Here is a 27562-nt window from a genome sequence, read left to right as displayed (position 1 = left end):
TAGGACTGGCAGCAGTAAGCTCAACATCTCTGGGATGGATTTGTCTTCCACAGAGGTAGCTATTGCCCCCCTCCTTGCCTAACTGGAGATTAAAAAAATGTTTAGCAAAATAAACTAATGTTTAATAGTGTGCTTTCTCCCCCTCCTTGTCAGACCATGACACTGAGCATGCATGCCAGCTCTCATGACAATCCATCTCCTCGATGTCGTGGGTTCCTGAGATTGTATCGCACCCTTCCTCCACTTCTTCCAGGGCTTCCTGCACAGTGCTGCCTGCGACTCCCAAGTGTCCTTATCTTCAGAGCTCTCCCTGGCCCCATGCCTACTCCGGGGGCCACCTACATCCCACACTTACTCCACTGCCTGATGTTTCCATGTCCTCTGCTGCCATAGCTGATGCCCCTAAGGACTGCTGAGAACTGCTTCTGCTTCGAGCAGCCTGTATCTAAGCCTGCAGAGGATCCAGAAATGAGGTTGCCTGGTGGGTTTTTTGTGTGTGTGTGTGTTTGTTTTTTTTTTTTTTTCTTCTTCTTTAGCTGAAGTTAAACTGGAATTCAGTCCCAACTGTTTTCAGTTCCTGCTTGCAGTCCTCCCTCACCTTTCAGGGACAGAGCCGGGGGTAACGGGGAAAGGCTGCAACTTTTGTTCAGGGTTTTTCTCTGGGAATTCGGCCTTCCCTGAGCTGGGGAGAGCTGGGGAGCAGATACGTCCCCCCAGCCTGCTTCCCCTGGAAAGCAGAAAGCCCCGGGGACCGGCTTAGAGCACCGTTCTCTCCCCTTCCCTCCTCTCTCCTGCTTCTACCTGCCCCCGCCGGGGTCTGACCCTCCCACCCCTTGCCCAGCCCTTCCCCTCCTCTCCGGGGAGAGGCCGCGGTGCTCCTCCCTTGCGAGGGGGAGCGGGCGGGCGCCGGCCCGCAGCTGTGCCGTCCCCCGGGGAAGGGAGCGGGCACCTCCGCCTGCCCTGGCCGCCGGTGCACCGGGGCCTGCGGGCCCCGCCCCCTCTAGACCCCACCCCTCGATACCACGCCCCAAATTGCATTCCGCCCCATCCTATGCCACGCCCCCATTTAGGCCCCGCCCCCCGAGCCCCCCGCCCCGCCCCTGGGCTGGCGGCGGCGGCGGGCGGTGGTGGCGGCGGCAGTCGGAGCGGCCGCCCCCATGTCGGGCCCGCGGGGCGCCCTGCAAGCCTGGTGCCGCCGGCAGTGCGAGGGGTACCGCGGCGTGGAGATCCGCGACCTCAGCGCCTCCTTCCGCGACGGCCTGGCCTTCTGCGCTATCCTCCACCGGCACCGGCCTGACCTCCTGTGAGTGTGGCGGCGGTGGCGGGTTGCAGGCCGCGCGGCACCGGCCTCGCCTCGCTTCGCCTCGCCCGCCGCTCCGGACGGGCCGCCGCGGGGCACGGCTCCGGCCCGCGGTCGCTGGGGGCAGGAGGACGAGGAGGAGGGGGAGCCCGGAGGTTTGGGGCACGGTGGGCGCCGGGAGCCCCGATGTGGAGGGGCTGCACCGTCCGTGCCCCCTTTGCCGTTCTCCCGGGCGGCGGGTGGGGGGGGATTCGCAGGGAGCTGGGGGAGATGGAGGCGCCGTAGGGAACTGCTCCTGGCTGGCTGGCAGGGAGGGACAGAGTCTCCCTGTGCGCGGACGTGGGGGGGGTTCAGGGGCAGAGGCCACAGCTGTGGCTCCGTCGCTTTCCGAAATAATTGGGTACCGGGATGAAGGATGCCACGTTTCAGTGAGCGACCTTCTGACCCGGGCTCGGACACTTGTCAAGGTCAGGGTTAGCAGGAGTTGTGTGGTTTAAGGCCGAGGAGAGCACGGAGGTAGGCTAAGTCTGGCCTGGAGCTAGTGTGCTGCCATACAACCCCCTGGGAGAGGCGCCTGCCGGGGTGGAGACACGGGGCTGGCAGCTGGGCGTTGGGGGTGTTTCGCCTCCGTGAGAGGTGGACATTCCCACTTCCCCAGGACCAGAGTCCTGCCTGGCACAGGGACGTTCCCAGCTGCCAGACGCCGTGGACCATGTTGCTTCTTGCATTTGCTTCCAGCTTGTTTGCTGTGGATGCCACAGTGGAAGCAGAAGGTAGCAGATACCATCAGGGATATCAAGCCTTGCTGGCCTTCCCCGGCACATGGCTTGGAGCTGAGTTCCCTCTGTCCACCTCCCTTTAGCAGGGCGGCTCTGAAGAGGGACTATGAGCTTCAAGAGGCAGATGGTGATTTAGGATTGCTTTGGGGCACAGTGTCAGGCTGGAGAAACTGGCTGAGCAGCTGGAAGGAATCTGCCTCGACCTGCCGCCGTAACCCTGCGTGCCCTGGCGCTGCTGGGAATCCGCCTCCCATCTGCTCTAATCTTTGGTAGCCCTTGCAATGCAGGTAGCCATCGCCCCACCTTGCCGTGCCTCTGGCGCACACGCGCTGTCAGCAAAGCCCGGTGGTTGTATCCCCTGTCGCATTCTGCTCTGGGGCTGTTGGTTCTTCCTCTGAAGTTGCCTGAATTGACCAAATCCTCTTTTATGAGCTGGCCCTGGGACAGCCTTTTGTCACGACAGTAACAAAAATGCTATCATCTCTAGCAGGCAGAGGGTTGACAGTGACACTGTTGTGGAGCTGTGGTGCCCATGAGAGGGCAAAACGGCCCCAGGTTCTTACAAGCAGAAGCTGAACAGGTAGGCTAGAAACCGAAATTCTGCCTGATGTGTTTCAGGTGAGTACCACAAAACCCTAAGCATGGCTTTCAGGAGCCACTGAGATGTACGGTGGCTTTGCATCGCTCTGGGTCTTGAGGGAGCTGAGTGGTCTTGTGTCCCATCAGCTCCGGTTTGGTGTAGCTGGGATAGAGCCTCTGAAAACTCTCCTGGTTGCAAGGCTGCTGGAGGGGGAAGAGGCAAATTAAGGACAGGAACACCAGCAACTCCCGTGTTTCTGAATTTCTTAATTTTTTTTTTTTTTTTTTTGGTGAGTGGCACAGCAACTGGGAACTGCAAAACAGAAGTTCAGCAAAAGCTTGTAATCAGCACCACTAAAACCACCTGATGCTTTCCCATTAACCGTATTTACCATCCCATTAAGCAGCAGCCGCTGCTCTGAAGTTGTCAGTGGGCTTAAATCTGCTCCTGGCAGATGTCCTAACTAAATGCTTCACAGGTCCTCCGCACGAGCTGTATTGTGGAGACGAAGCCCAGGGCCTTACAAGGACATGGCATGTTGTAGAAGGATTTTCAGAGGGCAGTCAGGAGAGTAGCATCATTTCATCTGATTCCAGCTTCTTCAGTCTGTCCCAATTTGGAAGTGGGAAGATCGGATCAGAGGCAGTAAATCTCCTGACGGCAGAGGAAAAGTGGTTGCCCTTCTTTTCTTCTAAAGTGCTTTCAGTCAGCCCAGTAATGGGACTTGGCAGGGATCTGCGAGTACATTGCTGACCTTGGGTGGTCTTCCTTTGTGCGGGGCTCTCCTGGCCTGTGTGAGATGGCTCCGCTGCTCCCCGAAGGCTGAAGTTCCTCTGTACTCAGCTGCTTCCCCGCTTCCTGCTGGCTTCCCCTTGGGCCGCAGAAGGGGGGAACGAGCACATCCATACAAGAGCTGAGCTGGAGCTCTTTTCTCTGCCTGTGCGGCACAGCTCTTCTGGCACCTTGATCCTCTTCTGCTGCTGTGGTGGCTGTTGGTCTGTCCTGGTTGTCTGACCCTGCCCAGATGTGTCCCTGTTGTGCTGCTGTGCTGGTAGGTGACACGCTGGGGTAGGCTGTCATGAAAGGCCATACGGGTAAGTGAGGCTGAGGACAGTTTTCCACGTGACCCCTGATTTGAACACAATTGCCTTGGGATAGGGCAGGTGGCATCAGAGCAATGCTCCCCTGGTGAGTTTCAGAGCAGCTCCTGCAGATCTCTTGGAATCACTGGAAGGTTTGTTTTCTGAAAGAAGTCGACTGGAAGTACCCAGTGTCTGCTGAATCCAGCTAAAGGTGTCTTGAACTCACCACCAAGGATGAGGTGCATATCTCCAGGAGCTGTGTGTTGAACCATGAAGCTGAAAGTCCCTGACTCTAGCTCTGCTACTGTACACACCTCGCTTGGTTCCACTGGCTCTCTCTCCCAGCCGGGGAAACCTCGATTTAGCCTCTGACTGCGCTGTGTGATCTCGAGGCAAGACATTTAATCTCTTCTTTTCCTTTGTCAGTTAAGCTGGAAGCATCCAGACCAACTTGACAGTGGACCGTGGGGATTAATGAGTTTGTTTGCTTAGTGCTCTAGAAATCTAAAGCACAACATTAGTGTTTACAAGGCATTTGCTGCAGCTTAGTGAAGCAAAAAGCATCTTTCAGCGTCCCAAGCTGTGCAGCCTCCCTGGAGCCCAGGGCAAGTTCTTGGCGTCCAGGGGCGAGAAGAATAAGAGAGCATGGCACGTGCCTTTTCAAGTGCTGAGACATGGAGGCTTGAGGAAAACAGGAGATGAGAGCCGTGCATTAGAAACACGATTTTGTGTTCCTGGAGCCGTGGGTTCGGTTACAGGCAGGATCACAAATCTTATTTGTTCCTTCCCATGTACTGCCTGCATTTCCCTGACAAGACCTGGAAAGCTGAAGGGCTTATTATGCGGCACTGCGATTAAAGTGCTCATGATTTATATTTGAGGAATCCAGGAATTTGCTCTGGTTTCAGCTGTATGGCGCACCCTTCCCCCTTCCCTGGGCCTGCTGTGCTCCCTGGCAGCTGCCCTAAACCCCGGAGTGCTTAGTGGCTCTGTATGTATCTAATTAGGTAAGCGCTTGGGATGTTATTTGCATGGAAATATTACTCCAGGATATGCTACGACGCTGGGGTTTGCTGAGTCAAGACAGTTGTTCGACTGGGATAGCCAGAGTCTCGCCTATTCTTACATCCCATCCTTTGGACTGGTATGTTGTCAGGAGAGGAGCCTGAGCAGGGCTGGATGAAAGGCTGCTGAGATCAGGACAAGGAAATAACGTGACATGTCACGGAGCTGTGGGATGGCAAGTTCTGGTCTTTCTGCGGAGGAGGCAGTTTATAGAGAGGAAGGGGATATGTCTGGGGTGACTTTCCCCCGTGCCCGAGAGGCATGTCTCCTTGCACGCTGGTACAGGGAATGTGCCCCGAGCCGTGGGGATGCTGCGCAACAGAGTGGCGCATTGGGAGTGCTTATGTCGGGGGTGATGGAGACCTTCAAGGTCCTGCTCAGCTTGTTTGGAAAGAGAGCTGGAAAATGCAGCAGAGAGGAACTGAATAAACTGTGGTCCCCAGGGCCTTGTACTGATGGACTTCAATTCCTCGGGTAAAAGCTGAGAGTCTGTGATTCTGCATTAGTGGAAAAAATCGCCTTGTATTCCCTTGCTGCTTGGTAGCCCCCTTGTTACCTCTTGAGCTTCGCGTCTTCTCTACTGACATCCACTTTCCCAGGCAGATTTGCCTTGGTTTACTAAAAAGGCTTAGGTTTGCTGGAGCAGAGTGGAATGGACGTGATGTTTTGTCTGTCAAAAAGTACTATCCCAGCCCAGGCCACCAAGGAGTTTTTGAGCTTCCAGCTGCACCACTCCCATATCCTGAAAGCGAAGGCATTCAAAATGAAGGTCATGAATGTTTAGAGGGCAGTTGATGTATAACTTTGCTGTCATTGCTTCTCCTGTGTTCCCAAGCTGGCATTTTCTTTAAAAGGAAGAAAAAAAAAAAAAGCAAGGTTAAAGGAGTTCTCTAGGCAGGGAAAAAGCATCTCCCAGTGGAAGCTAGTCATAAATACAAAAAAGGCAGTTTTCACATCAAAGCGAAAGCTACGGCTGAAGCCTTTTCTCACCAGCTTGTAGGGAGGGAAAAGTTGCGGTATTTTGAACAGGTCGAGTTCTGTGCATGTATTTGCATGAGCTTTCAGAAAGATGCTAAACACAGAGCCGAACGTCTGGCCCGTCTTCCTGTATCTGCCGCATTCGCTCCCGCAGCAGCGAGCGGCTGCAGTTTCATTTATCCGGGAGGAAACGGCACCAGCAGCCTCTTGCTTTTGAACGGAGGAAGTGTGGTTTTATGGTGTCACAGGCAGCTGGGAAAATCTTCCTGAGCTCATCACAGACTTCCTCTGCAGCATCAGGAAAGGCGCCCGAGGGGCTTCCAGAAGGGGCTGGTTGCCCTGCTATGTGGCACCGGGGTGAATTGGCTTGGTGTTACAGGAAAGGGCAATAAAACCCGAAGGGGGATGGAGGAAGGGAGGCTCCCATAGCCCCTCTCCATGGGTGCATGGATGAGGATTCACCATCTCGCCCAATTCCTGCACAGCACTTTTTTTTATGGAGGGCACTCTCCCCCCCTAATCTGAATTGTCTCTCTGGGTCGGTCTCCCAAACTTTGGCACCTCTCTCTGGACCATTGGGGTGGCTTCACCTGACCCTAAACCTCTCAGGGCTGCGTCCTTCTCTGTGAATCCAGTTCACAGGCACACCAAGCTGCTGCATGAGGGTTTTTTTGGTAACACAGCTGAGATCCTTGGCAGGAAGGGGCTGTAATCAGTTTAGCATGATGCTGTTTTCACACATTATACCCACGCGCACATGCAAAAGGCATAACTAACTCCTTCCTGTATTTCTCCCCCTCTATTGAAAACCTGAGGACCGCCTTAACCCTCTACCCTCAGTTCCTCTAATGAACGCAACTAGTCAGTCCCTGTGGCCGGGCTGATTCGATCCCCCAAGGGGATCCAGGGGAACAAATGAAATGCCACAACGTGCCCGGCTTGGGGCTGCTGGGGTTCCTCACTGTGCCCCGATCACCTTGCATTCGGCAAGCTGCCTCGCTGTAAAGGCTGTGGCCAAGGGTGGTTTGCTGTGTACTGTGAGTGTTGGGAGGCAAGTGAGGACAGAAGTGCAGTTTAAGACCTTCTGTGTCACCCCAAATCCTGGGGTGACCTCAAATCCCTTGAGGTGGTGCCGGGCGGTTTGTCTAAGGACCCTCACAGGAGGGAGAGATGTAGCACAGGCCGCTCTTTCTCTTGAGGTGGGGAAACTGCTTCCCTGTCCTCCTCCTGCTGTTGTGCTAGTGGCCTTGGAGAGACAAGTTTGGGGCGATGTGCACCCTTTCGTGCAGTGGTGTGTGGTGCTAATTGGAACATGGCCCTGGTATTTCTGCAGCCTTTAACCATGAGGACAGAACAAGCAGGTAACGAGAGACGAGAATGACATTTTAATTTCCTGGCCACCACCCATTTGGGACTTGCTTTCTTTTTTTAATTGCAATTTCCTTTTGGGTTCTTTGTCCCTTTTCAAGCTGAAATCCGGTTTGCCAAGGTTTTGTCTATCTAGGGTCTTTTATGTTGAGCTGTAATGCCCGAGGAAGGTTGGCTGTCCTGAGAACCCGCATGTGGTGGCATTGGGGCACTCTTCCTCTGCATCTCATGTGGCATTTTTGTGCTTTCTCATTTCAGAGACTTTGATTCCCTCTCCAAGGATGATGTCTATGAGAATAACCGCTTGGTAAGTCCCCTTTATGCTGTACAGAAAAGGAAGAAGGGACATTAGAATGATTTGATGGAGGTCATGAAGTGCGGGTGGACTTCATGATGGTGGTGAGGGGGTGAGAAAAATCTGTGTTTGTAACAGGCAGGAGCTTCTCTGGAAACATAAGGGAATCTGAAACATCAGCTTCCAGCCTGGACTGAAGATAAGATAAGATGCTTATCCTGATAGTTGCCAAGACAACATCTCAGGTGAAGATTAAAATGGTGCAACATCTTCTTGACCTCAGCTGTTCTAAACTTGCAGGCAATGGAAGCAGGAAGCTAGGTTTACTCCAAGCATAAGCAGAGAGGAAGGTCGTGCTGGACCTTGGCTGGTCTGCAACGTTCCCCACCTGCTTGGGACAGCTGGAGCCAACAGCAGAAGTAGGCAGTGGAGAATGGGAAGATGGCCAACACCAGGTGCTAGGGGCAGGACAGAACAGCAATAACCTTGTTATTTTGCTGAGAGAAAGACCTAATTGTCACAGGTTCCATTTGATAGTCTGTGGAGAGACATGGGCCATCACCTTCCCAAGACGAGTTGAACTAGGTCATTTGGGTTTTGGGGATTAGGGCTGTCCAATAGGGTCCTGGCCATGCCCTTTCCTAGACCAAGTGGCCCCTTTCAGCCATTAGCAGCTATCTTCCCATTCGAGAGCCATGCAACAGGTTTCTTGCCTAAGCTGGGGTCTCTCATCGCTCCCTGATGCTTGCAGTCTTGTGACCAGCAAAACTCAGTGCAGAGAACCAGCTTAAAGCTGGGCTGAGCCGAGCTGGGTGTCCACAGTGGGCATTTTACACCCCCAGTTACTGCAGATATCCGTTTTCTTTTATTTCTCCATTCCTTTTTATTTAGATCCTACACCCTGCACAGCATCATGTGCCCCAGAGACCAGGCACCTTCAGTCTTTACCCACACCCTGTACATGGTACCTCACCATTCAGTGCCCACACCACTCCCATCCCCTTCTGACTTGCTTTCTCTTCAGTCCCTGCCGTAGTCTTGCATCCCCTCTCCCTCAGAGATCACTGTGGTTATGCTGCCCTCGGCACAACAGTCGGATGTCTGGTGTATAACCAGTAATCCACATACACCACTAAGTGGGAAGCTTTCAAACAGTTATTTTCTTCCTTCTCTACTTCCTTCTAAGTAGTCATATATGCAGTTGTAGGAGCTATGTGCTTCTTATCACAATGTCTTTGTCATTTCTGTTCGCTGAGACACAGAAAAGCACTGAAGTGGCTTGTGCCTGGCAGGCTGCTGGCTGTTGAACAGAGACGGCTATGTTAATGGTGGGAGGGGACAACATGGCACCTCAGAGCCTGAAAGGATGGGCAGGGTCAGTGTTTCTGTGGGGTGAGCACTTGGGGTGGCCACAGCTACTGCTCAATAAAGCTGGTATTTGGCTGCATTGCTGGAATTATCCACCAGTCCTCAGCCCCTCGTGGTGCCAGCTCTGTGCCTGGCTCTTGCGTGAAGGCACTGGTGGTGTGCCTGTTTCATGGGTTGAAAAAATACTGGGTATTCTTCCAGTGAAAACTGAGACCTCTTGAGAGTTACCTTCCCTGTCCCAATGCAGCAGCCAAATGCCAAGACCTGTGGGAGTTGCAGGGGCACAGGCAGCTGAAATAACTTAGAAAGGGTAGCTGCAGCAGCTTGTTCCCTTGCTTCTGATGCCACCTTTCCAGTCAAGCGGAATGTCTGGGAGCCTCTGTCCATCAGGGATGCTATAGGCTTACTACTTAACCTTTCCCAGGCCCTTTCCAACTTTATTTCTCTGTTATTTTTCAGAGAGCATCAGTTTTCTCTCCTTTCTTCTCTCTCTCTGCTGTTCCTGCAGGCCTTTGAGTTGGCGGAGCGGGAGCTGGGCATCCCAGCCCTGTTAGATCCCAATGACATGGTCTCCATGAAAGTCCCCGACTGCCTCAGCATCATGACTTATGTGTCTCAGTATTACAACCATTTCAACAACCCCAGCCAAGGTGAGTGTCCTCCCACCCATGTGGCTTCCAGTTTGCCCCAGCTTGAGTACAGGAAACCCAGCATTACCTTGTGCTTCCTCCTTCCTATTGCAAATGGGAGCCGTATGTGTTTGTGGGGAAGGGGAGAGAAGTGGGTAGTACCTGCCTGTACTGGTTCTTGCTGGTGCTGGTGAGGAAGGCCTGGAACATTGCGTGGAGTAGGATGAGGTTTCACAAGAGGTGGGGAGTGATTTAACAGCTCAGGCTGCGGAAAGAGGAACGCCTCGTTTCTCCTCCCTCTGTGCTGCATTCCTGCTGCTTGGGTTGGGCCACCACCCCTGGTGCTCATCCAGACCCCTTTGTGATCTGCTTTAACCCACTAAAATGGGAGAAAGCTAGATAGGTAACCTGCCTACCACAGCTAATTTTTATCACATCGGTGAGTGTAAAGCGACTGGAGGACAGGGAGGGGGGCCAGAGTGGAGTGTATCAAGTCAGCTCATCTGTCCTTGCAACTGCAACCTGAGCCGAGTGCTGCTCTGAGGCAGCTCTTCCAGGACATCCCTCCTGGGTGGAGATGAGGGCTCCAGGTCTCCTCTGCTCCGCTCTCCAGCCACAGCGTCATATAAATCTCGTCCACGTGTGTATACTTCTCCAGGGACGCTGGCCTCCCAGCCAAGGACTCCTGCTGGGGACTGGCTTGTGAGAGCCATCCCTAATAGGCAGGGGATGTTTCGAAGACATGCTGACAGCCTGGAAGCCCTGGGGCCCAGTGGGTCACAACAATACATCAGCAGCTCTGGGCTTGAAGCATTGCTTAGGGAGTTGGTTACATGGAAGCCAAGCAGCATGTGATGAGTAAATCAAATCACCGTAGGAGGCTGGTGTCCCTGGGCCACAGAAGGGGATCCACAGCAGGGTCAGGCTCTCTGGCAGCCTCGTAGCCAACCCATTATTAGATTGTGTTTGTCTCTTCCACCTAAAATAGGCACTGAAGTGTCGGGAGCGGCAATTCCCGTCCTGTGTCACAAGGCTAGACTTTTCTTTTTTTTTTTTTTTTTTCCCCTCCCCTTCCCCCACACGGGTGGTGTGAGTCACTGCTCCTCTCGGTGCCTGATCCTCCTTGCCTTCTGCCTCCAGCCAGAGTCCCTCCGCCTATGAAGCGCTCAGCTGCTGCCTCTTCACCTCCTCTGCTGTCCCAAAAGAAGCCCGTGGCTGCGGTCGAGAGTTCCCTGGCACCACAGGTACCTAATTTCTCGATTCAAAGCCAGCCTGAGGCCGTGGTGCTCCTTGCGCTGCGGGTGAGGAGATGGGAGAGAGTCCCTCACAGCGGGATGGATCTTTGCAGGGGACTACCTATGTATTTTGAGATGGGAGGGCTGTTTGGGATTTTGGTGCTTTGGGCGGCCCAGCTGAGAGAGTGATTTCTCTCTAGGAGTCTGTGGACTGAAATTTGTCTGTGGCAGGCAAGAAGTTGGATGGATTAGTGTCAGATGGTTCCTTGAGCCACCCAGGGCACAAGCACCCTCCTTCCTATGGGAGGATAACCCTGTATGTGAGGAAAGAGAAGGAACGTGGGATTAGAAGAGCAGAAAAGATGACTTTTTCTTTCTTGGCCCTTTATTTCAGGTTTTAGCAGATGTCTAGGATGGCACATTTTCCAAAGAGAGGGGGTTTCTCTCGCAGGTCCCTGCTGCCTGTGATTTAGATTAGTCCTTTCCACAGCCCTTCAGCCCTACGTAGGGGCAAGGCAGCTTTGGGAGTGGCCCCTTCTAATTTGGGAAGAGACAGCCTGCCTGTGCCTGGACTTCGGGGGCAGCTGTTCTGTGCTTTGTCATCCCCTGAGCTGTGCCACAAGCACTCAGTGATGGCCTTGCGCAGGGAGCAGCTGCTCTTGGAAGAGCCATGGGCTGGGGAGCAGCTCGTGGCCCCCATCCTGAGCTCCCCATGTGTTGTGCCTCAGGACGATGTCCCCTCAGACCCGTCAGAGCAGTCCCAGCGCACCACGCTCAGCAGTACCTGCGCAGCCTGCCAGCAGCACGTCCATCTGGTCCAGCGCTACCTGGCCGAAGGCAAGCTCTACCACCGCCAGTGCTTTAGGTATGTCCTGGCCAGGCCTGGTGGGGTGGTCACTCTCCTCAGCAAACTGGAGATCTGTGGCCATCCACATCCCATCTTTGTATGTCCGTGTCCTTGGGCAACACGGAGCGTCAATGATAGTGCCCAAAATGTTGCTGAAGAGGGTCTGTTTGCCTGCCAGCCCCCTGTCCCAGAGGTCTGACTAGCCCCTTGTGTCCAGCCCTGTGCTGCTTGCCTCCCTTTCTCCCTGCCTCCCCTACTCTCTTGTGCTTTCCCACTTGCCCGATTGGGGATCCCAGCCCCTTGTGCTTCTCCCATCTCCGTAAAACAGGATACTCTGCCTCTGTACCGCCTGCCTACCCAGAACCCCCACCACCACCTTCCAATGAGGTCTAAGCCAGGACATCATCCTACAGACCTTCTTCCACCTACACTCCACATCCTCAACAGGATATACAGGCTCTCACGCTGCCCGCGGTAGTGCTGAGCTCTAAGGGGAGCATGTGGAGAGCTGCAGACTGTTACCAAACTGAGGAATGAGGGATTAGACGTCAGCAGCTCTGTGGTTACTCCCTGGGTGCAGGTTCTTACCTGCAGCACCTGTGAAGTCATTTCACTTTGCTTTCCCTGCTCTGATGATGAAAAGATGAGATCTCTCCTGTGGGTCACAGGACAAGAGCTGGCAAGCGGGCAGCTGGCATCTGAGGACAGAAATATTGAGCCACTGGGAAGATCTGGGAGGTCTCATTCACCTGTATAAACAGTTCCTGCCTAAGCCAGCTGGGAATGTGTCATAGAAACAGCGTTGCAGGAGGGGAGCTGAGCTGGGGCCCATCAAGTTTCTCATCTGCAGCTGTGGCAAAAGCAGGAGCTTTGGGGTGCAGGTGCAGCATTGTTCACGGGCCAGGAATAGGAGAGGTGCCGTGTCTGCCTTGGCACAGCTCATGGCCCTTCAGACTGAGCAGTGACATCCCTGTAATTTTATGCTGAGTGTTTTGCCTCCTTATGCTTTTCTTGTTTTTATTCTCCCCACTCCCCTCCACTGATTCATGGGCGCTGTTTGGTCAGGAATGTCCTGTGGCAGTGCTCTCTGTGGGTTGACGGAGATAAAACCAAAACAAACCTCTTTCTCCCCATGTCCAAACTTGCCACCCCTTCTCTCTAGAGCCCCTGTGCCCTCACACTTCTGCTCTACATTTCAAAGGGAATCCCAGTCACCTGGACACCCAGAGCAGAATTCCTCACCAAAATTACCTGCTTGCAGTGTAGGGCAGCCAGCTGCTGCGAGTGCCAGGTCTTCAGACAAGAAGGAACAAGCTTGGTTTTCTTGGGAGTGCTTGATCAGACCCTTGCCGTTGGCTCTCTTTCACGTATGCTATCCGCCTCCCTTCCCAGGTGGAAAAGGGCTGACTTGGTTGCCAGTGCTGTGCATTACGCTTGTGCCTGGAGGGCTTCATTAGGGAAGATTCAAAGACTCAGTGGGGGTAAGAGTGGATGATCCAAGGAGATGTGGCAAACAGTGAAGGACGGGGAAGCTATTAGCCCAGTTTCAAAAGGCAAGGCAGACTGTAAGAATGGCTTTACTGAGTAATTCCCTCATCCTTCCAGCCAAATGTTGTTACCTTGGTGGGGGCCATGGTCAGCACCAGTGAGGGTGAGTGTGAGACCAGGCAAGGCTCGTATGCTGCTTCTCCTGTCTGCCCTTCAAGCCTCCAGTGTAGGGATTTCCTGAGTTCAAAGCGGCATAATTTTATTTAATACTCAGAGTCTGGGGGGGTGTGTGGTGTTTTTTAGTTTTTCCCTCCACAAATGTGTCTGAATGTTCTTTAACCTGCCTGGACCCTTGGCCCCCATAAGGCAGCCCATAGCTTCCCTGTGCCAATTCTGAACTGGCTGCTCCCTAATTGCAGTTGATACTCCCTGTTTCATGTCTGTGAACGGTTGATCCCTTTTCCCCCTCCCAGCACCACCAGTGATTTCATAGCTCTCTCTCCTGTCCTCCACCAGCTGCATCTTTTCCAGGAAAACTGTGGGTTTCTACTTTTCCAGGTCTGGAAACCATGCCATGTCCCAATACCAGCTGTTGCCCTTCCACGTTTATTAAATCCTTTATGAGCTGAAGGAGGAACCCAAATGTGCACATGATTTGAGTTGTGAACTCCCCATGGGTTCATACAGTGGCACGGTGACGTTTTTCTGTTCCTCTCCTTCCAGAATGACTTCCCTGTGACCGTGCTAGGATTTAGTAGCAGGGGTGGGAACTAACTCCATGGACCTGCAGAGATCTCCCAAGTGCGTTGCCTTCCCTGAGGGGCAGGGTGGTGTCCCCCATCTCACAGGGCTCTCTCTTCTCATTGGCAGGTGTAAGGAGTGCTCCAGCACGCTGCTCCCGGGATCATACAAGCCTGGGTCGGAGGCAGGGACTTTCGTCTGCACACAACATCGTGGTAAATTGGCCATGAGTGGAAAGGCAGAGAGGAGGCCCAGCCCAGACCGACAGTTGCCAGAGCTAAGAACTGAAACTGAGTCTGGCAGCAGGGGTGAGGACGCCCTCCCCACAGGAGTGGAAGTGGGGAAAGATGACGGTGACTTCCTGGAGACCATGGCAGAGACACGTATGCCTGCGGAGGGGCCAGCCAGCCCAGCAGAGAAGGACAGCATGCCCAGCAAAGCAGAGACAGTGATGCCCCTTGCCCATGCAGGCAGCGGGGCACCCGTCTCTCAAACTCCCCCCAGACCTCCCCTTCCCAGCAAGCCCACAGTGCTAAACCAGGACAAAGCAAGCTCACTGGATGGACAGCTCAGAGAAACACGGCCCACGCCTGCCCCAAGGAGAGCCACCGATGCATCAGCCCTCTCCCCTCCAACCTCTCACCCTGTCCCCCGGCCCCGGTCTGCTCTGCAGGGCGATGGCAGCGAATATGGGCCTGGCATGGTGAACGGTAAGAGAGCACAGCGGTGGCAGGAGTTACCCTCCACCTCCGCGGTAGCCGAGGTGGTTGGCTGCAGGTTAGATTAGTTTTGCTCCTTCTCTGCAGCCTGACACCCTTCTGCCTCCAAATAAATCTCTGGCTTGGACACCAAGCCCTTGATTGCCAGCCATCCCCATAGCGGGAAGAGCAGCGCTAGGTTTCACACCTGCCTGCTCCCTTGTATTTCTCTGGAGCTCTCGGGGGGATGCTGCCAGCATGGAGGAAGGGTGGCAGTGCTAGGGCAGTTCACAAGTTTGGGGACAGAAGGGCAGGTTAGTTCTCCAGGTGCAGCTTCAGGGGTGGGGTGGGGAGAAAAAGGCAAGGGAGGGATGTTTGGGGTCAATTGACTGCACTGACTGTGGGAGAAATGCCATGAGGTCTTCAGAGAGTGGAAACAGCCAGCCTTCCGCAGGGAGGTGCATAAGAAGTGCCTCATGTTGATTTAACCTCTTTCTTCATGTCCTTTTGTTGTTGTGACAGTCTGACCCTGTGTCTTTCTAGGTAGGGTACCTGAAACCAGCCCCCCTGTCCCAAAACCCCGAGGGAGACCCTGCTCTTCTGATCGGTAGGTCCTTCTGTTCACAGGTCACCAGGCGGGGCTGTGGGGATGGCTCAGCTGTGGTCTCCTCTCCCACCTCCATCAGCCCTTTGGAGAACATAGGCTATGATCAGGTCCCTTCCTTTACCTGACGGGTGCCAGCCCAGTACAGTCAGGCTGACAGTATTTGTCCATACCTCCCAGGGTCTTTGTCTCTTAGGGTTTGTAAAGAGTTTTGGGGGATTCAGAAAGGTTTTTTTTTTTGTGGCACATGCAGACTGCCAAGGCCCTTCTGAAATGGACCTGCTTCTGGGTGCTGAGAAGGGGACACTTGTCTGCCTTATGGAGGGTTTGTCCCAGGAAGGGTCCGGTGCAGGGACATTGTGAATGTCTGGCTGCAACCTTTACACGGTCTGGGCTCCTACCCAGCCCGCTGGCATTGGTTCATTCTTGCCTGCTCATGGGACAGAGGTTGCACAAGCGCCCCACATTCACAATGACCAAAAAGTGGGTGTGTGCAGCAAGTGACAGCCGCTTTCCTGATGAACAGTGATCCACTGAGCCGTGGTGGGGGCTTGCCATGAGCTGTGCCCCCAAAGGAGCAGCGGTGCTTTCTGCTGCGGGAGTTAGCAAGGAGGGGTCTGTCCCTGGGACACTCTGGCAGTAAAGTGACAGACAGCCCTCTGAAGTGTAGGAAGGGAGAGTGACCACAGAGGGCAGATATCTGTTGTCAGTTCCCCCTCCATGCACAGCCTGGGGAGCAGATGGAGGCTGTAATATTCAGAAACCAGAACGCTGGGCCCAGCAGGTGAGTCAGGCAGGCTATGCTTCCCTCGGGCCTGTAGGTTTGCCCGCAGAGAACAAGACATTTTGTGTCTGGCAAAGACTAGAGCCACCAAATGAGAAAGCTGCTTCTGCATGGGAGACATCCTGCTCCATCCATCCTTTCACCTGAGGGCTAAGTCCCTCTCCTGTCCATCACCCTCTTGGCTTGTCTCTGCTCACTGCCACCTCTATCTCTCTTCTCCCAGTGCTGGAGCTGCTGCAAGAGCCAAGGACCCACCGTGGATGGCCTTAGTACAAGCAGAGCCCAAGAAGAAGCCAGCTCCCCCTCCTCCCCCGGGCAGCAGCCATGAGACTCCAAGCAGGACTTCAGAGGAGGAGGATGGGGAGGCGGTGGAGAAAGCCAGGAGTGAGGAGAACAGGTCCGATGTCACAGACCCCAAACCATACAACCCCTTTGAGGAGGAGGACGAGGAGGAAGAGGAGAGTGCTGCTGCCCAAAAGAGCACGCCTGAGCAGGAGCAGAGTGAGACGGCTGCCAAGCCTCTCCACCCCTGGTACGGCATCACTCCCACCAGCAGCCCAAAGGCGAAGAAGCGGACAGCTCCACGAGCCCCCAGTGCTTCCCCACTAGGTGAGCTTCCCCCCACCCCCTTATCCCTCCTCCATGACCCCTGTGTGGCCCCTTGAAGGCTCCCCCTTCCCAGGGCGCCTCTGCATCACCCTGGCATCCCAGGCCTTTACGCAGGTATGGTTGTGCTGGGACTTGTGTTAGCCATGTCCTCTCTACCCACTGGAGCACAGCGTTTGCAGACCAGACCTTTTCTCTGGAGAGTCCCATCTGTCCTCTCTGAAGAGAGACAGACACTGGTTCCCTTTGCACTCACAGCTGCCCCCAGTATATACCATTCTCCCCTTTTCTCCTGGCTGCCCCCCCCTTCCTCCCTAAGCTCTCCCTTTGCTTTGCAGCCCACCACCCTATCTCCAGGCTGTCGCACTCCGAGCCATCATCCTCCACCCCATCTCCAGCCCTCAGCCTCGAGAGCATCAACTCTGAGAGTTCAGCCAAGGTGCTGGGTGACGCCGATGAGGCCTCAGTTCCCAAAAGCTCTTCTGAGCCCACTGTCCACACGCCAACAGCCACCAAGACCTCTACCACTGACACACCGCTGGCCAGTGTCTCCTCCAATGAAAGCCCTGCTGCCCCAGCCAGCCTCTCCACCAACTCCTCCTTCTCCTCCTCCAGCGAGCTGGCCAGCTTCAGTGGGGAGGTGCAGCCCAGCACCCTACATGCCAGCAGGAGCATCTCCACCAGCAGCTTGAGAACCAGCCCAAGCCGGCTGCCGCCCAGGCCTCCTGCTGGTGGTAGCCCTACACCTATCCTCTTGGCTTCAGATGGGGGTGCTGGGAGCCCTAAGACCCCCTCCTCACCCAAGCCACAGCTGAAGGTGAGATGGTGACCTGCCTCCCATACAGATCAGGAGGCTTTAATTCCCCATCCATCACTTGGTCACAGTGGGAATCATGAGTCCAGGCTTGCCCTTTAGGTAGGTTTGGTGTGTGACCCCCTGAAGCAAGCCTCAGGCATGAGCTCATTAAATGGTGGCTCTGCTTGTATTCTGCCTGCCCCACCGTGCTAGAGAAGAGGCAGAATATTGTGTGGTTAGAGGAAATAGGAAGGGAACTGTGAAGGAAAATATTTCAGCAGGCTTGTTAGAGAGAAGCTGGGGAACTGATGCCAAACAGGAGCATGGCTGTCTTTTTGCCTTATGGCTAGGCTGCTGGTGGAGATCAGAGCTGTGTTCCACCTCTAAGAGGGTGTGGGGCAGGACAAACCCTAGGGCTGCCCTGTCTGTGCAGTCCCTGCTGTTGGGATGCTATATCCCTTCCCTTTCCTGGACCCTCATGTATCTTCTTTTGTCCCCCAACTCCAGTCTTCCTGCAAAGAGAACCCCTTCAACCGGAAGCCATCACCTGCCGCCTCTCCCTCTGCAAAGAAACCTCCCAAAGGCTCCAAGCCAGTGCGTCCTCCTGCACCGGGTCACGGCTTCCCACTGATCAAACGCAAGGTAAAAGGGCTCTCAGGAGCAGGGGGGCAAAAGCCAGCCCTGTACTGTCCCCCAGGGCCATAACTGTATACGCGCACCCTGCTGATGCATGTGTGGGTGAGGAGGAGGACGGTGTCCAGGCTAGACCCTGTTGATGGCAGCACCATGGTCTCCCTTTGCTCCAGAGCAAGGTGGGGATTTTGGATCCATGCTTATGTAGAGTGTTCTGTTGTGCCCCTTGTCCCTGTTAGTGTTGACCAGCCTTAGGGTTACCCCTGGCAACTGAAGGGTTGATGAAAGTCTCTGCCTTGTTGTTTGCCAGGTGCAGACAGATCAGTACATTCCCGAGGAAGACATCTATGGGGAGATGGATGCCATCGAGCACCAGCTGGACCAGCTGGAGCACCGTGGGGTGGCCTTGGAGGAAAAACTTCGCAGCACTGAGAATGGTATGTGGGGTGGGCTGTCTGTGGGTGTGGAGCAGGACAGAACTCTATGTCTACCCTGTGTGCAGCCAAGTAGATAGCAGTGGTGACTTCCTCCCTGCTGCTGCTGGGGTTGGAAGAGCACAAGGAGCTGTGCTGGGCTCCAAGAACAGTCACTGCCATACCCTGGACATGGAGATATCCCTAGAGTGGAAACAGATGGGAGAAGAGATAAGGTCTCTCTGGGGCTCAGGAACAGGCTGAGGTCAGGTTTTCTCTAGCTCCATGCCTTTCTCCTGGCTTGGAAGAGCCCATCCTGCTGCGGGGTGATGGGATCCTGCAGGGCTGGGGATGGCTCTGAATCGCCCATTTGCTTGGCAGACAGCCCTGAGGACAGCCTGCTGGTGGACTGGTTCAAACTCATCCATGAGAAGCACATGCTGGTGCGCCACGAATCAGAGCTCATCTACATGTAAGTGTGTGCAAGCGTGTGGGGAGGCACTGAAGCCCTTGTGGGGAGCCCTGTCTCAGTTCTCCTGAAATAGTGCTTCCAGGGGAGAGCCTCGCACGGCCTCCTTGCCTGGAGAAGGGAGGGAAAGAGGGCAAGCAGAGAAATGTATCCAGACACACTCAGAACTAACCCAGTGCAAGTCACCAGAGCCCCTGCAGCATCTCCTCCAGGAAGGCCTTGAGCTGCCAGGGCTGGTCCCTGCTGGCACGTGGCTCTCTGGCCTTTTGGCTCTACAGAATGAGACCAGCATCTCGGTTGTTCTTTCTGAGCTCACCCCATACCTTGGGATGATATTCTGCCTCTCTGGAGCCTTGCAGTGGTTCCTGGCAGTGCCCCCTTCCCTTGCAGCTTCAAGCAGCAGAACCTTGAGCAGCGGCAGTCGGATGTGGAGTATGAACTACGTTGCCTCCTCAACAAGCCAGGTAGAGCATCACTCTGGGTGCAGTTACCTCAATTTTTCCCCTGGGTGTCATCTTCCCTCTGTCTAGGTGGGTCTCAGGTGAAGAGACAGATCTTTAGGAATGCCAGTGCAGCCAGCTTTAGACCTGCTGCCCCATCTCATTGCATGCCCCAGTCTTGTGCAGGGATGTGCTCCTTTTGTCCCCATGGGATGCCACCTACAGGGCTCTCCCTCTGCAGCACTGCTAGCCCAACCGGCCCTGCAGCATGGCAGGGTAGCAGGGGATCGTGCTAGAGGATTTCTGCCCCAAAGCTCTGAATTTCAAAGCACCTTCAGACACTTAATTGCCTGTCCTTTCTTGGGGTTCGGCTGGGTAGAGAAAGACTGGACCGATGAGGACCGAGGGAGGGAGAAGGTGCTGATGCAGGAGCTGGTGACCATCATTGAGCAGAGGAATGCTATTGTGAACTGCCTGGATGAGGACCGGCAGAGGTGAGTGAGGAGTGGGGTGGGGTGGGCTGGAGGAGAGAAGTGACTCAACACCACGCAGTGTCTTATGGGGGTGTCCCAAGATGTCCCTGTTGCTGATGTCTTTCCCAGGCTTCCCGATTCTTGTCTATTTGAATGCCTTGTGTGGGAAAGACTTGCAGCACGTGGGATTTATCCTGCTGGTAGCAAGTGCTCACAAGACAGTGATGGATCTACCCCTCTGCGGCTTATAAGTAGGAGGTTCTCTAGCCTTAAACAATACAGCAGCTGTTTTCAGGGCTGAATTGCTGACCTATTTACCATTCTTTCTTTCAGAGAAGAGGAGGAGGATAAAATGTTGGAAGCCATGATTAAAAGGAAAGGTAAGAAACAACCAGGAAGTTTTTTGGAGTGATGTTTTCACTGCTGACCCCAGCGAGGGGCAGCATAAGCCATTCGTGAAATTGTGTGCAGGAAGAGAGATTGAATCTATTCTCTGTAGACTCTAGAGCCTTTCCTTTAGGGTTGTTAAAGCTTGGGGCACAGTTGTGCTGAGCACCCCGTTATCTCAGAAAGAAGTGTGCTTACAGTGGAGGGCTTTGATTCACGGCTCTCAGCATTGCCCCTGTTGTGCGTGTATGTGTGTGTGTACAACCATCAGCATACCGCAGTAACAACCTCCCTTTGCAACCCCAGAATTTCACAAGGAGACGGAGACCGAGAGCAAGAAGAAAGGCAAATTCAAGCCCATGAAGGTGCTTAAGCTGCTGGGCAACAAGCATGACTCCAAGAGCAAGTCGCCCAAGGAGAAAAGCTAGAGCAGGGGAACACCAGCAGTGGGAGGGATGTGCTGCCCGACTGCCCTGGCCTCTCTGCAGCTGGCTGGGATGCCTGCCAGGAGGGGGGGCTTGTCTCCCTCCACTCCCCTTGCCTCTCTCCCAGCTCCCTCCCCAGGCACTGGAGCTGCCGCCCCAGGGAGATGCCAGCCCTCTGCCCAGAGTGGGGGCGTCCGACCAAAGTGCTCCCCTTCCCAAGGCTGCAGAGGAACCTGATCATCCCCTCCGTGAAGCCTTGCTAACGAGGCAGGGAGAAGATGGATTTGCTTCTCAGATGTGTTACCCCATTGCGTGTTCTTGTTATTAACTGAGAAGCAAGCCAAGGAGTTTGGTGTTTGTGGGAAAACTTGCACTAACTGCCCCCTGTCCCTTCTCCCGCTCTAACTGTGACAGTTCCACGTGCCTCCGACCTCTACCAGGAGGGGACTGGGCCTGCCTATCCCTCCCTGCCTGCCCGTTCTTGTCCCCTTCCTGTCCCATTTTTAACTTCAGGAGAAAACTCTGGCATTAGAATCAAGATTCTTTGGGTTTTACTGGCCTAAACTAAAATGTTAAGAAAACACTCCCGCATCACAAGGCTGTAGAGCCATAGCCAAAAAAATAACTGGTGCCCTATTTATTTTGAGCTGTCCCCTCCCTCAAGTGCCAGGGCTGGGTGGGCTCTGTTACAGGGCTGAGAGGACCCCGGGGGATGGTGTACAGCTGCTAGGATGTAGCTCACTCTCCCTACTCAGGACATCTTACCCCCCACTGCTGCTAAACATCGCCTTCAGGGGGATGGAGGAACATTCCTTTTACAGGCAAGGGCAGAAGAGCTCAAGACTGACTCAGTGCCAGCAAGGGGCACTAAGCTTGTGCCCCTGCTTAGCACTGCCACCCTTGCGCGGCTGGGGAGAGAGGCACAGTCACAACTGACCTTTGCCCAGCTTCATCTATGTATACTTTAAAAGTGTGCAGGGGTTGGCTGTTTATTTTTTACACCTCCTTTACTAGATGAATTTAAACCCACCCTAAAACTTTTTAAACCCCTTATTTTATTTGTCGTGTGTGTGCGCGTGTGTGTACAATGGAGGAGGGAATGAGAGGAGGCGGTGTTCTTCCCACCATCCCTTCTTCCTTCCATTTTTGTTTCCTGCCTTCTCCTCCAAGGCAAGGAGTTATTTATTGACTTGTTGGATCAGTCTGAATTAAGAGTTTCATGGGTGTCTGGTTGGTCAGCTGTTTGTCATGCCTTCCCGTTAGCAAATTAGACATAACCAGCCCCAAGCTGCTGCAGTCCCTTCTAAAAACCCAATAGGCTTTAGCCAAAACACTCTCAGAGCCGTGCCTTGCAAGGTGGCTGGCATAGCATTCTGGAAAGGGATTCTTATTTCCCAAAACCTGAGGGACCCAAGCCCCTCCTCCATCCCAGCATGGTCCCTGTGGCTGGGAGGTGGCAAGCTCAGCCCCGTGCTGGTGACACCATCTTGCTCTTGCCGTACCCCAGCAGGCTGATGAGGAGCGGTGGTAGGAGAGGGGAGATCCCAAAGCACAACTTTTCTCCAAGGAGAAACAAATCTGCTTTAGAGCCTGCTGTCACATCACTGTTGCCAAAGGCCATCGGGATCGCTGCAGCCTGACACCCCTTGGCCTCATGCCCACTCAGAACTCTGATTTGTAAATTATACTGTACTAACTCCGTGACTTCCATTCACCTGAACAGAAATAAAAGAAACAATGGATTTAAAGACCAAATGCGGCTTAGGTTTCTGATTCCTTTGTGCAGTCTTGCTTTCCTGGGGACAGGGTATGCTACCTGGCTTTGGGGAGCGGCTGATGAGTATTACTAAGAAGCAGATGACAGAAACTTAAGGAAACTGGGAGGCGGGCTTAATGCTGGGATTTACGCAGGAATAGCAGGGCATCATGCTCCAGCCTTCAGGAGGACAGAGGTGGGGGTTATGCATGAGGTGAACAAACAGCCATTTCCAGGCTGTGTGGGAAGCTGATGGCTCTTCTGCATACCGTGCTTTCAGGAACCAAAAACCACAGCAAAAAGCAGCAGGCACTGGGCTGAAATCCCTTCTCCCTCCTCAGCGCAGCTGTGTTCCTGAGCGCCTACTCAGTTCAGCTGCTGCCCAGAAGTTTGCTGATGCATACAATCACGCTGACCTGCAGTAGTGCCGGAGGCTCGTGCTTGCACAAGGCCAGGCGGCTGCATCTTCCTCCCCACTGTCTGCCAGAACAGCCATTCCCAGAGTTGTGGGGACAGGAGCAGGTCATAGACGTGGGTCACAACACGTGTGTTGACATCGTACTGTCACGAGAAACCTCCACCGCTGGGTGGATGGAAAGGAGTGACATTTTATCGGTGGATTGCTGTACTCTGAGGCATTGCATAGGCAAAAGGAGACTGCTTTGTCGTGTTTTGGTTGCCGCTGCTCTGTGTTTGCATCTCTTTAATATCATTGAGCAAGAAGGGATCCAGTGCATGAGTAGGATTTTACAACAGCTTTCTTGTTACCAGTTATGTACAAATTGCTCCTGCCTTCCGGCTTTAGGCAACAGGTGGTGCTGCCCCCTCTTCGGGCACAGACACAGACCAGCTCTTGAGACTCTGATGCGGAGAGTTTGGGAAGAAGAGGTAGGTAAAATTGCACTTGTGTTTTTTCCCTTGGCCTAGTGGTGGGGATCAGATTTCCCACCAGGGAAAAAAGAATTCCCACTAGGGAAGTTTTTTGTCATGATCTCTCTCATTTCTGCACTTCTCTTCTTGTCAATGATCTCCATTTCACGCATTTTCTGCAAAGTACAAAGGGAAAGGGCTGAGTGGGGAAGATGCTGGCAGCTTTTTTTTTTTCTTCTTTTGCAAACCACAAGAATAAAGCTTCTGTTTCCCTGATTAAGTTACACGCAGAGATGGAAAGAAGGGCTGAAAACCTCTATTCCCCAAATTCACTCCTGTCCCGTGCCATGAAGGGGAACACCCAGTTCTCTCCTTACTTCCCTGCTCAGGTTATCGGAGGAGATTCTGCTTTAAGGTTTCTGACACTAGGGATTCCCTCCACACACTGTACAGCCAATGCTGCCAGGACCCTCACATACCTGTGAGATCTCAGTGAGGATAATCCTTTGATACTTCTTGCCCTGTCCTAGAGCTTCCATCTCTGCCAGGAACTCCTTCCTCTCCTGAACTTCATTCACCACTGACAGATAAGAGAAAACACTGTGGAAACAGGATGCAGCCAAAAGGCAAGAAAACACATTTCTATCTAGATCTGAACCCACAACTTCCCAGCTCTGCTTGAACTGGTCCTGCCAAAGGAAGGGTGATGTCTGCTGTAACACTTGTCTTGCACATCATCAAAATACCTCAGTAGTCCCTTATGCAATGGGAAATGTCCCCCCTGCCCATCTTCTTACAGCTCCCCACCTTGCAGGAAAGGTAACTTTCTAGTTTTCTTTGTACAGACAATTCTCTGTTGCTTAAGGTCAATTTAACTAGTTTGTGGATGGTGACAAAACCTGCTTAAAGCCGTTGAGGTTCATTAGCTGACACGCAGCAGCTAGTGACCACAACCATCTCCGCTCCCAGGACCAGCACAGGCACAGAACATTAGCTGCCGCTTTGCAGCACAGACCTGCAGCCAGCTGGTCCAAATCTTGCCACAGTACAAAGTACGTGGATATTTCAGATGTGTCAAGGACAACGCTCAGCTTGCGACAAGTTTCAGAGGGTAGAAAGCATGTCTGAAGCCAGCTGTACTGGCTTCCCTGCAGCAGGGACCAAAACACTCCTTCTTTACATGTTATTCTAGCGTTGTCCATCTTTGTGTGCTGCCCCGGCTAGAGAAGGGCTAGCTGGGGTGTACACACACACACATTGAAGATTCAAGCACAGAAAGCTATTAGGCAGGGGTTTGCCATCCCAGAATACTCTGCAGGCCAAAGGCCATCACTGCTTAAAATTCTGCTCAACATTTAAGCTTTGCTAGCGTAACTGCTCTGATCTTGGAATGGAAAAAAAACAGCCAAAACCATGGTCAGGCTGGCAAGCGTCCTAGTCTATGTTGAGTTATGCTGGCTGGAAAAAGGACACGCAGTACCTGGGCTTCCTGCCCAGGTCACCCTGCGCGTCCCTAGGGTATTCCCCTGCCAGCAGAGTTAATTTTGTGCGGGCAGCCCAGGGAGCTTGAATCTGCCAGCAAACCTCTGCGAGGATGGCTGGATCACAAGTGTCACAGCAGCAAGTCCTTTCTCTTGGAAACTGGGCTTTGTGCCTCATCCACAATGGGCTTCGGGTTACCGGCAACATGGCGTGCCACCCCAGCCCTCGGAGGCAGCCGACTTCCCAGGCTTCCCGCCTGTCTTCCTCCAGGATACGTAAAGACGTACGTTCTTCAAACCGGTCAGGCTCAGGTATCTCCTCTTCCTTTGTCTGAACCAGCGTCTGCTTCACGTTGCACTCCACCACATCCTTCCCTGTCGCTAGGATGTTTTGGAGCCTTTGCTTCTCCTTTTCCAAATCTCCTATGGATGCCAAGGGGGAAATAAATTATTATCAGCCTGTCTCCTCAGGGAGGAGCATGGCCACACCGCTTCCCTGCTAATGATGCCAGAGGAAGCGTTACATTAATGACAGCCCATCCCCAGACTGAACCGCGCAAATAACACACAGGTGTACAGAGCCAACCAAACTGACATCAGAGGTTTGATTCACATTTATAAGCTAGAAAATTGTGTAGTGCCCCCTTCTTATGCAAGGACTATCACCTATCACCCCCCCTAGCAAGCAAGCGGAAGCCAGTGAGCACTTACAGCAGATGTTCTCTCAGAGATCCATTTTAAAGCATCTTTGAAGACAGAAACCGTGAGGACAAAGAGCAATTAAGATACACCCTGCTGCTGTGGAGATTGCAGACAGGGGATGGACGGAAGGGGAAAAGAGGGACTGGGCAGCATCATTTATTTATTAGCGGTGTTTGTCCACTTACGCCTTGCCTGTGGCTTGAATTTTTCTCGGGTGTAGGCATCTCCTGCCTGGCAGACCTTGGCAGGTCGGAGATGTGGTTTAGCCGAAAGCCTGCTTGGCTGACAAACCGGTGGGGAGAAAGCAGGCACTGCAGGCGCTGGCTCTTTACTGGATGTGGGGCGGCACTGGAGGGGCAGGGTATCTCCTCCTTAGGAACAAACCGAGAACAACAGTAAAGTCAGACAGAGAGGAGCCTGGATGGATGGCCCCGGGCTACCGCCAGCAGATTTGCCAGTTGATCCACCGTAGCACCACGAGTGAAGACCCTGGGTGCCACAGATGTCTCACCCCGGTTGTTGGTGCATGCTGACATGATACAGACTGTGGTTCAAGTCACGCCATTGTGTCTTGTTCCCTGGATGACCCTTGGAGACACCTCGCCCTGTACATCCCCGCGTGTCAGCAGCAGCTGTGCTGCTGTTTCGAAGCACGTGCCCATCCAAGCAGGCTGTGGCCAACTGACCCCATCTCACAGTGAGCAGCAAAAGCTCTTCACCACAGTACAGCAGTGGGCAGGAGAGTGAGAGGGCTGTCACTCACGTTTCACGCAGTCCATCAGGTATCGCCTCTGGAAACGTGTCAGCTTTGACTCCTCCATCATTGCTGAAAAACATAGAATCATAGAATAGTTTGGGTTGGAAAGGACCTTTAAAGGTCATATAGTCCAACATCCCTGGCAATAAGCAGAGACATCTTCAACTAGATCAGGTTGCTCAGAGCTCTGAAGTACTGAAAGGCCACAATAAGGTCTCCCTGGAGCTTTGTCCAGGCTGAATAACCCCAACTGTCTCAGCCTTTCTTCACAGGAGAGGTGCTCCAGCCCCTCTAATCATTTTTGTGGCCCTCCTCTGAACCCGTTCCAACAGGTCCATGTCTTCCCTGTGTTCAGGATTCCAGAGATGGATGCAGTACTCCAGGTGGGGTCTCGCCAGAGCGGAGTAGAGGGGCAGAATCCCCTCCCTCGCCCTGCTGGCCATACTACTTTTGATGCAGCTCAGGATACAATTGGCCTTCTGGGCTGCAAGTGCTCATTGCTAGCTCATGTCCAGCTTTTCATCCACCAGTACCCCCAAGTCCTTCTCAGCAGGGCTGCTCTCAATGCCTTCATCCCCCAGCCTGTGTCGATGCTGGCGGTCACCCCGACCCAGGTGCAGAACCCTGCACTTGGCCTTGTTGAACCTCATGAGGTTCACACGGGCCCACTTCTCAAGCTTGTCCAGGTCCCTCCGGACAGCATCCTGTCCCTCAGGCATGTCAAAAGCACCATTCAGCTTGGTGTCATCCGCAAACTTGCTGAGGGCGCACTTGATCCCACTATGTTATCAATGAAGATAATAAACAGTACTGGTCCCAGAACGCACCTGTGAGGAACACTACTTGTCACCCATCTCTACCTGGACAAGGAGCTGTTGACCACTACCCTCTGGATGTGACCATCCAACCAATTCCTCATCCACCAAACAGTCCACCCATCACATCCATGATGTGTGGGTGAAGATGGCAGCCCAAGGGGGCTCCATGCTCCCCATCCCGCCCAGCGAGGCCGGGCTGGGGAACACCCCCGGGACTGATTTCCCCCTCACAACCCAAAGGGGAAGATGCAGCTTCGGAAGACTCGACCCAGGTGCCGGGCTCTCTGGTTCCCCCGCTCCCGCCCCGGTGGGGGAACGGCGGTAGGACGCTTCACTTCAGGGGAGCAGAAGGTGGCGGGGGAGGACGGGGGAAGGCGGCTCCTCCCTGCAGCGGCCGCCGGATCCCGGCGCTCCGCCGATGCGGGGGATACGGGGCGGCCGAGCAGCCGATCCCGGCCCCCGCCCCGCTCCCCCGTTACCTCTCAGCAGCTCCCGGGTCCCCGGGCTGTACCGGGCTGGCCCGGCGGCGCGCCCGCCGCCGCCTCCCCCCGCCGCCGCCGGGGTCCCGCCGGGCCCGACCGCCGTGGGCGCTGACATCACGCCGCGGCGCTCCGACGTCTCCATAGCGACGAGCGGCGCCCCGGGATGTAACGGAGGCGCGGAAGAGTGAAAGGGGGCGGGAGGGGAGCAGCGCG

At 54.1% G+C, this 27562-nt stretch overlaps 2 protein-coding genes across 2 annotated transcripts; one reads left to right on the top strand and one right to left on the bottom strand.

Moving 5' to 3' along the window:
- Positions 1 to 1157: 1157 nt before the first annotated feature.
- MICALL1 (MICAL like 1) lies at positions 1158 to 22238 on the top strand (the record flags this gene model as incomplete). The annotated part of the gene is made up of 16 exons (XM_082485659.1): positions 1158 to 1303; positions 7411 to 7459; positions 9324 to 9465; positions 10585 to 10688; positions 11408 to 11544; positions 13885 to 14465; positions 14997 to 15060; positions 16065 to 16450; positions 16786 to 17264; positions 17751 to 17885; positions 18187 to 18313; positions 18671 to 18761; positions 19149 to 19222; positions 19578 to 19692; positions 20005 to 20051; positions 20365 to 22238. 16 exons carry the CDS (start codon positions 1158 to 1160, stop codon positions 20484 to 20486), a joined length of 2799 nt encoding a protein of 932 aa, XP_082341785.1. The 3' UTR covers positions 20487 to 22238.
- A 909-nt stretch (positions 22239 to 23147) lies between these two features.
- On the bottom strand, positions 23148 to 27491 carry LOC309686168 (UPF0193 protein EVG1; the record flags this gene model as incomplete). Its single annotated transcript, XM_082498728.1, has 6 exons — positions 23148 to 23285; positions 23589 to 23689; positions 24879 to 25013; positions 25478 to 25663; positions 26056 to 26118; positions 27347 to 27491. 6 exons carry the CDS (start codon positions 27489 to 27491, stop codon positions 23163 to 23165), a joined length of 753 nt encoding a protein of 250 aa, XP_082354854.1. The 3' UTR covers positions 23148 to 23162.
- Between the last annotated feature and the right edge of the window lie 71 nt (positions 27492 to 27562).

This window comes from Vanellus vanellus (genome assembly GCF_965231255.1).
Source record: "Vanellus vanellus genome assembly, chromosome: 1".
In the NCBI taxonomy this organism is placed as follows: domain Eukaryota; kingdom Metazoa; phylum Chordata; class Aves; order Charadriiformes; family Charadriidae; genus Vanellus; species Vanellus vanellus.
This window is presented reverse-complemented; position numbering and strand designations above follow the sequence as displayed.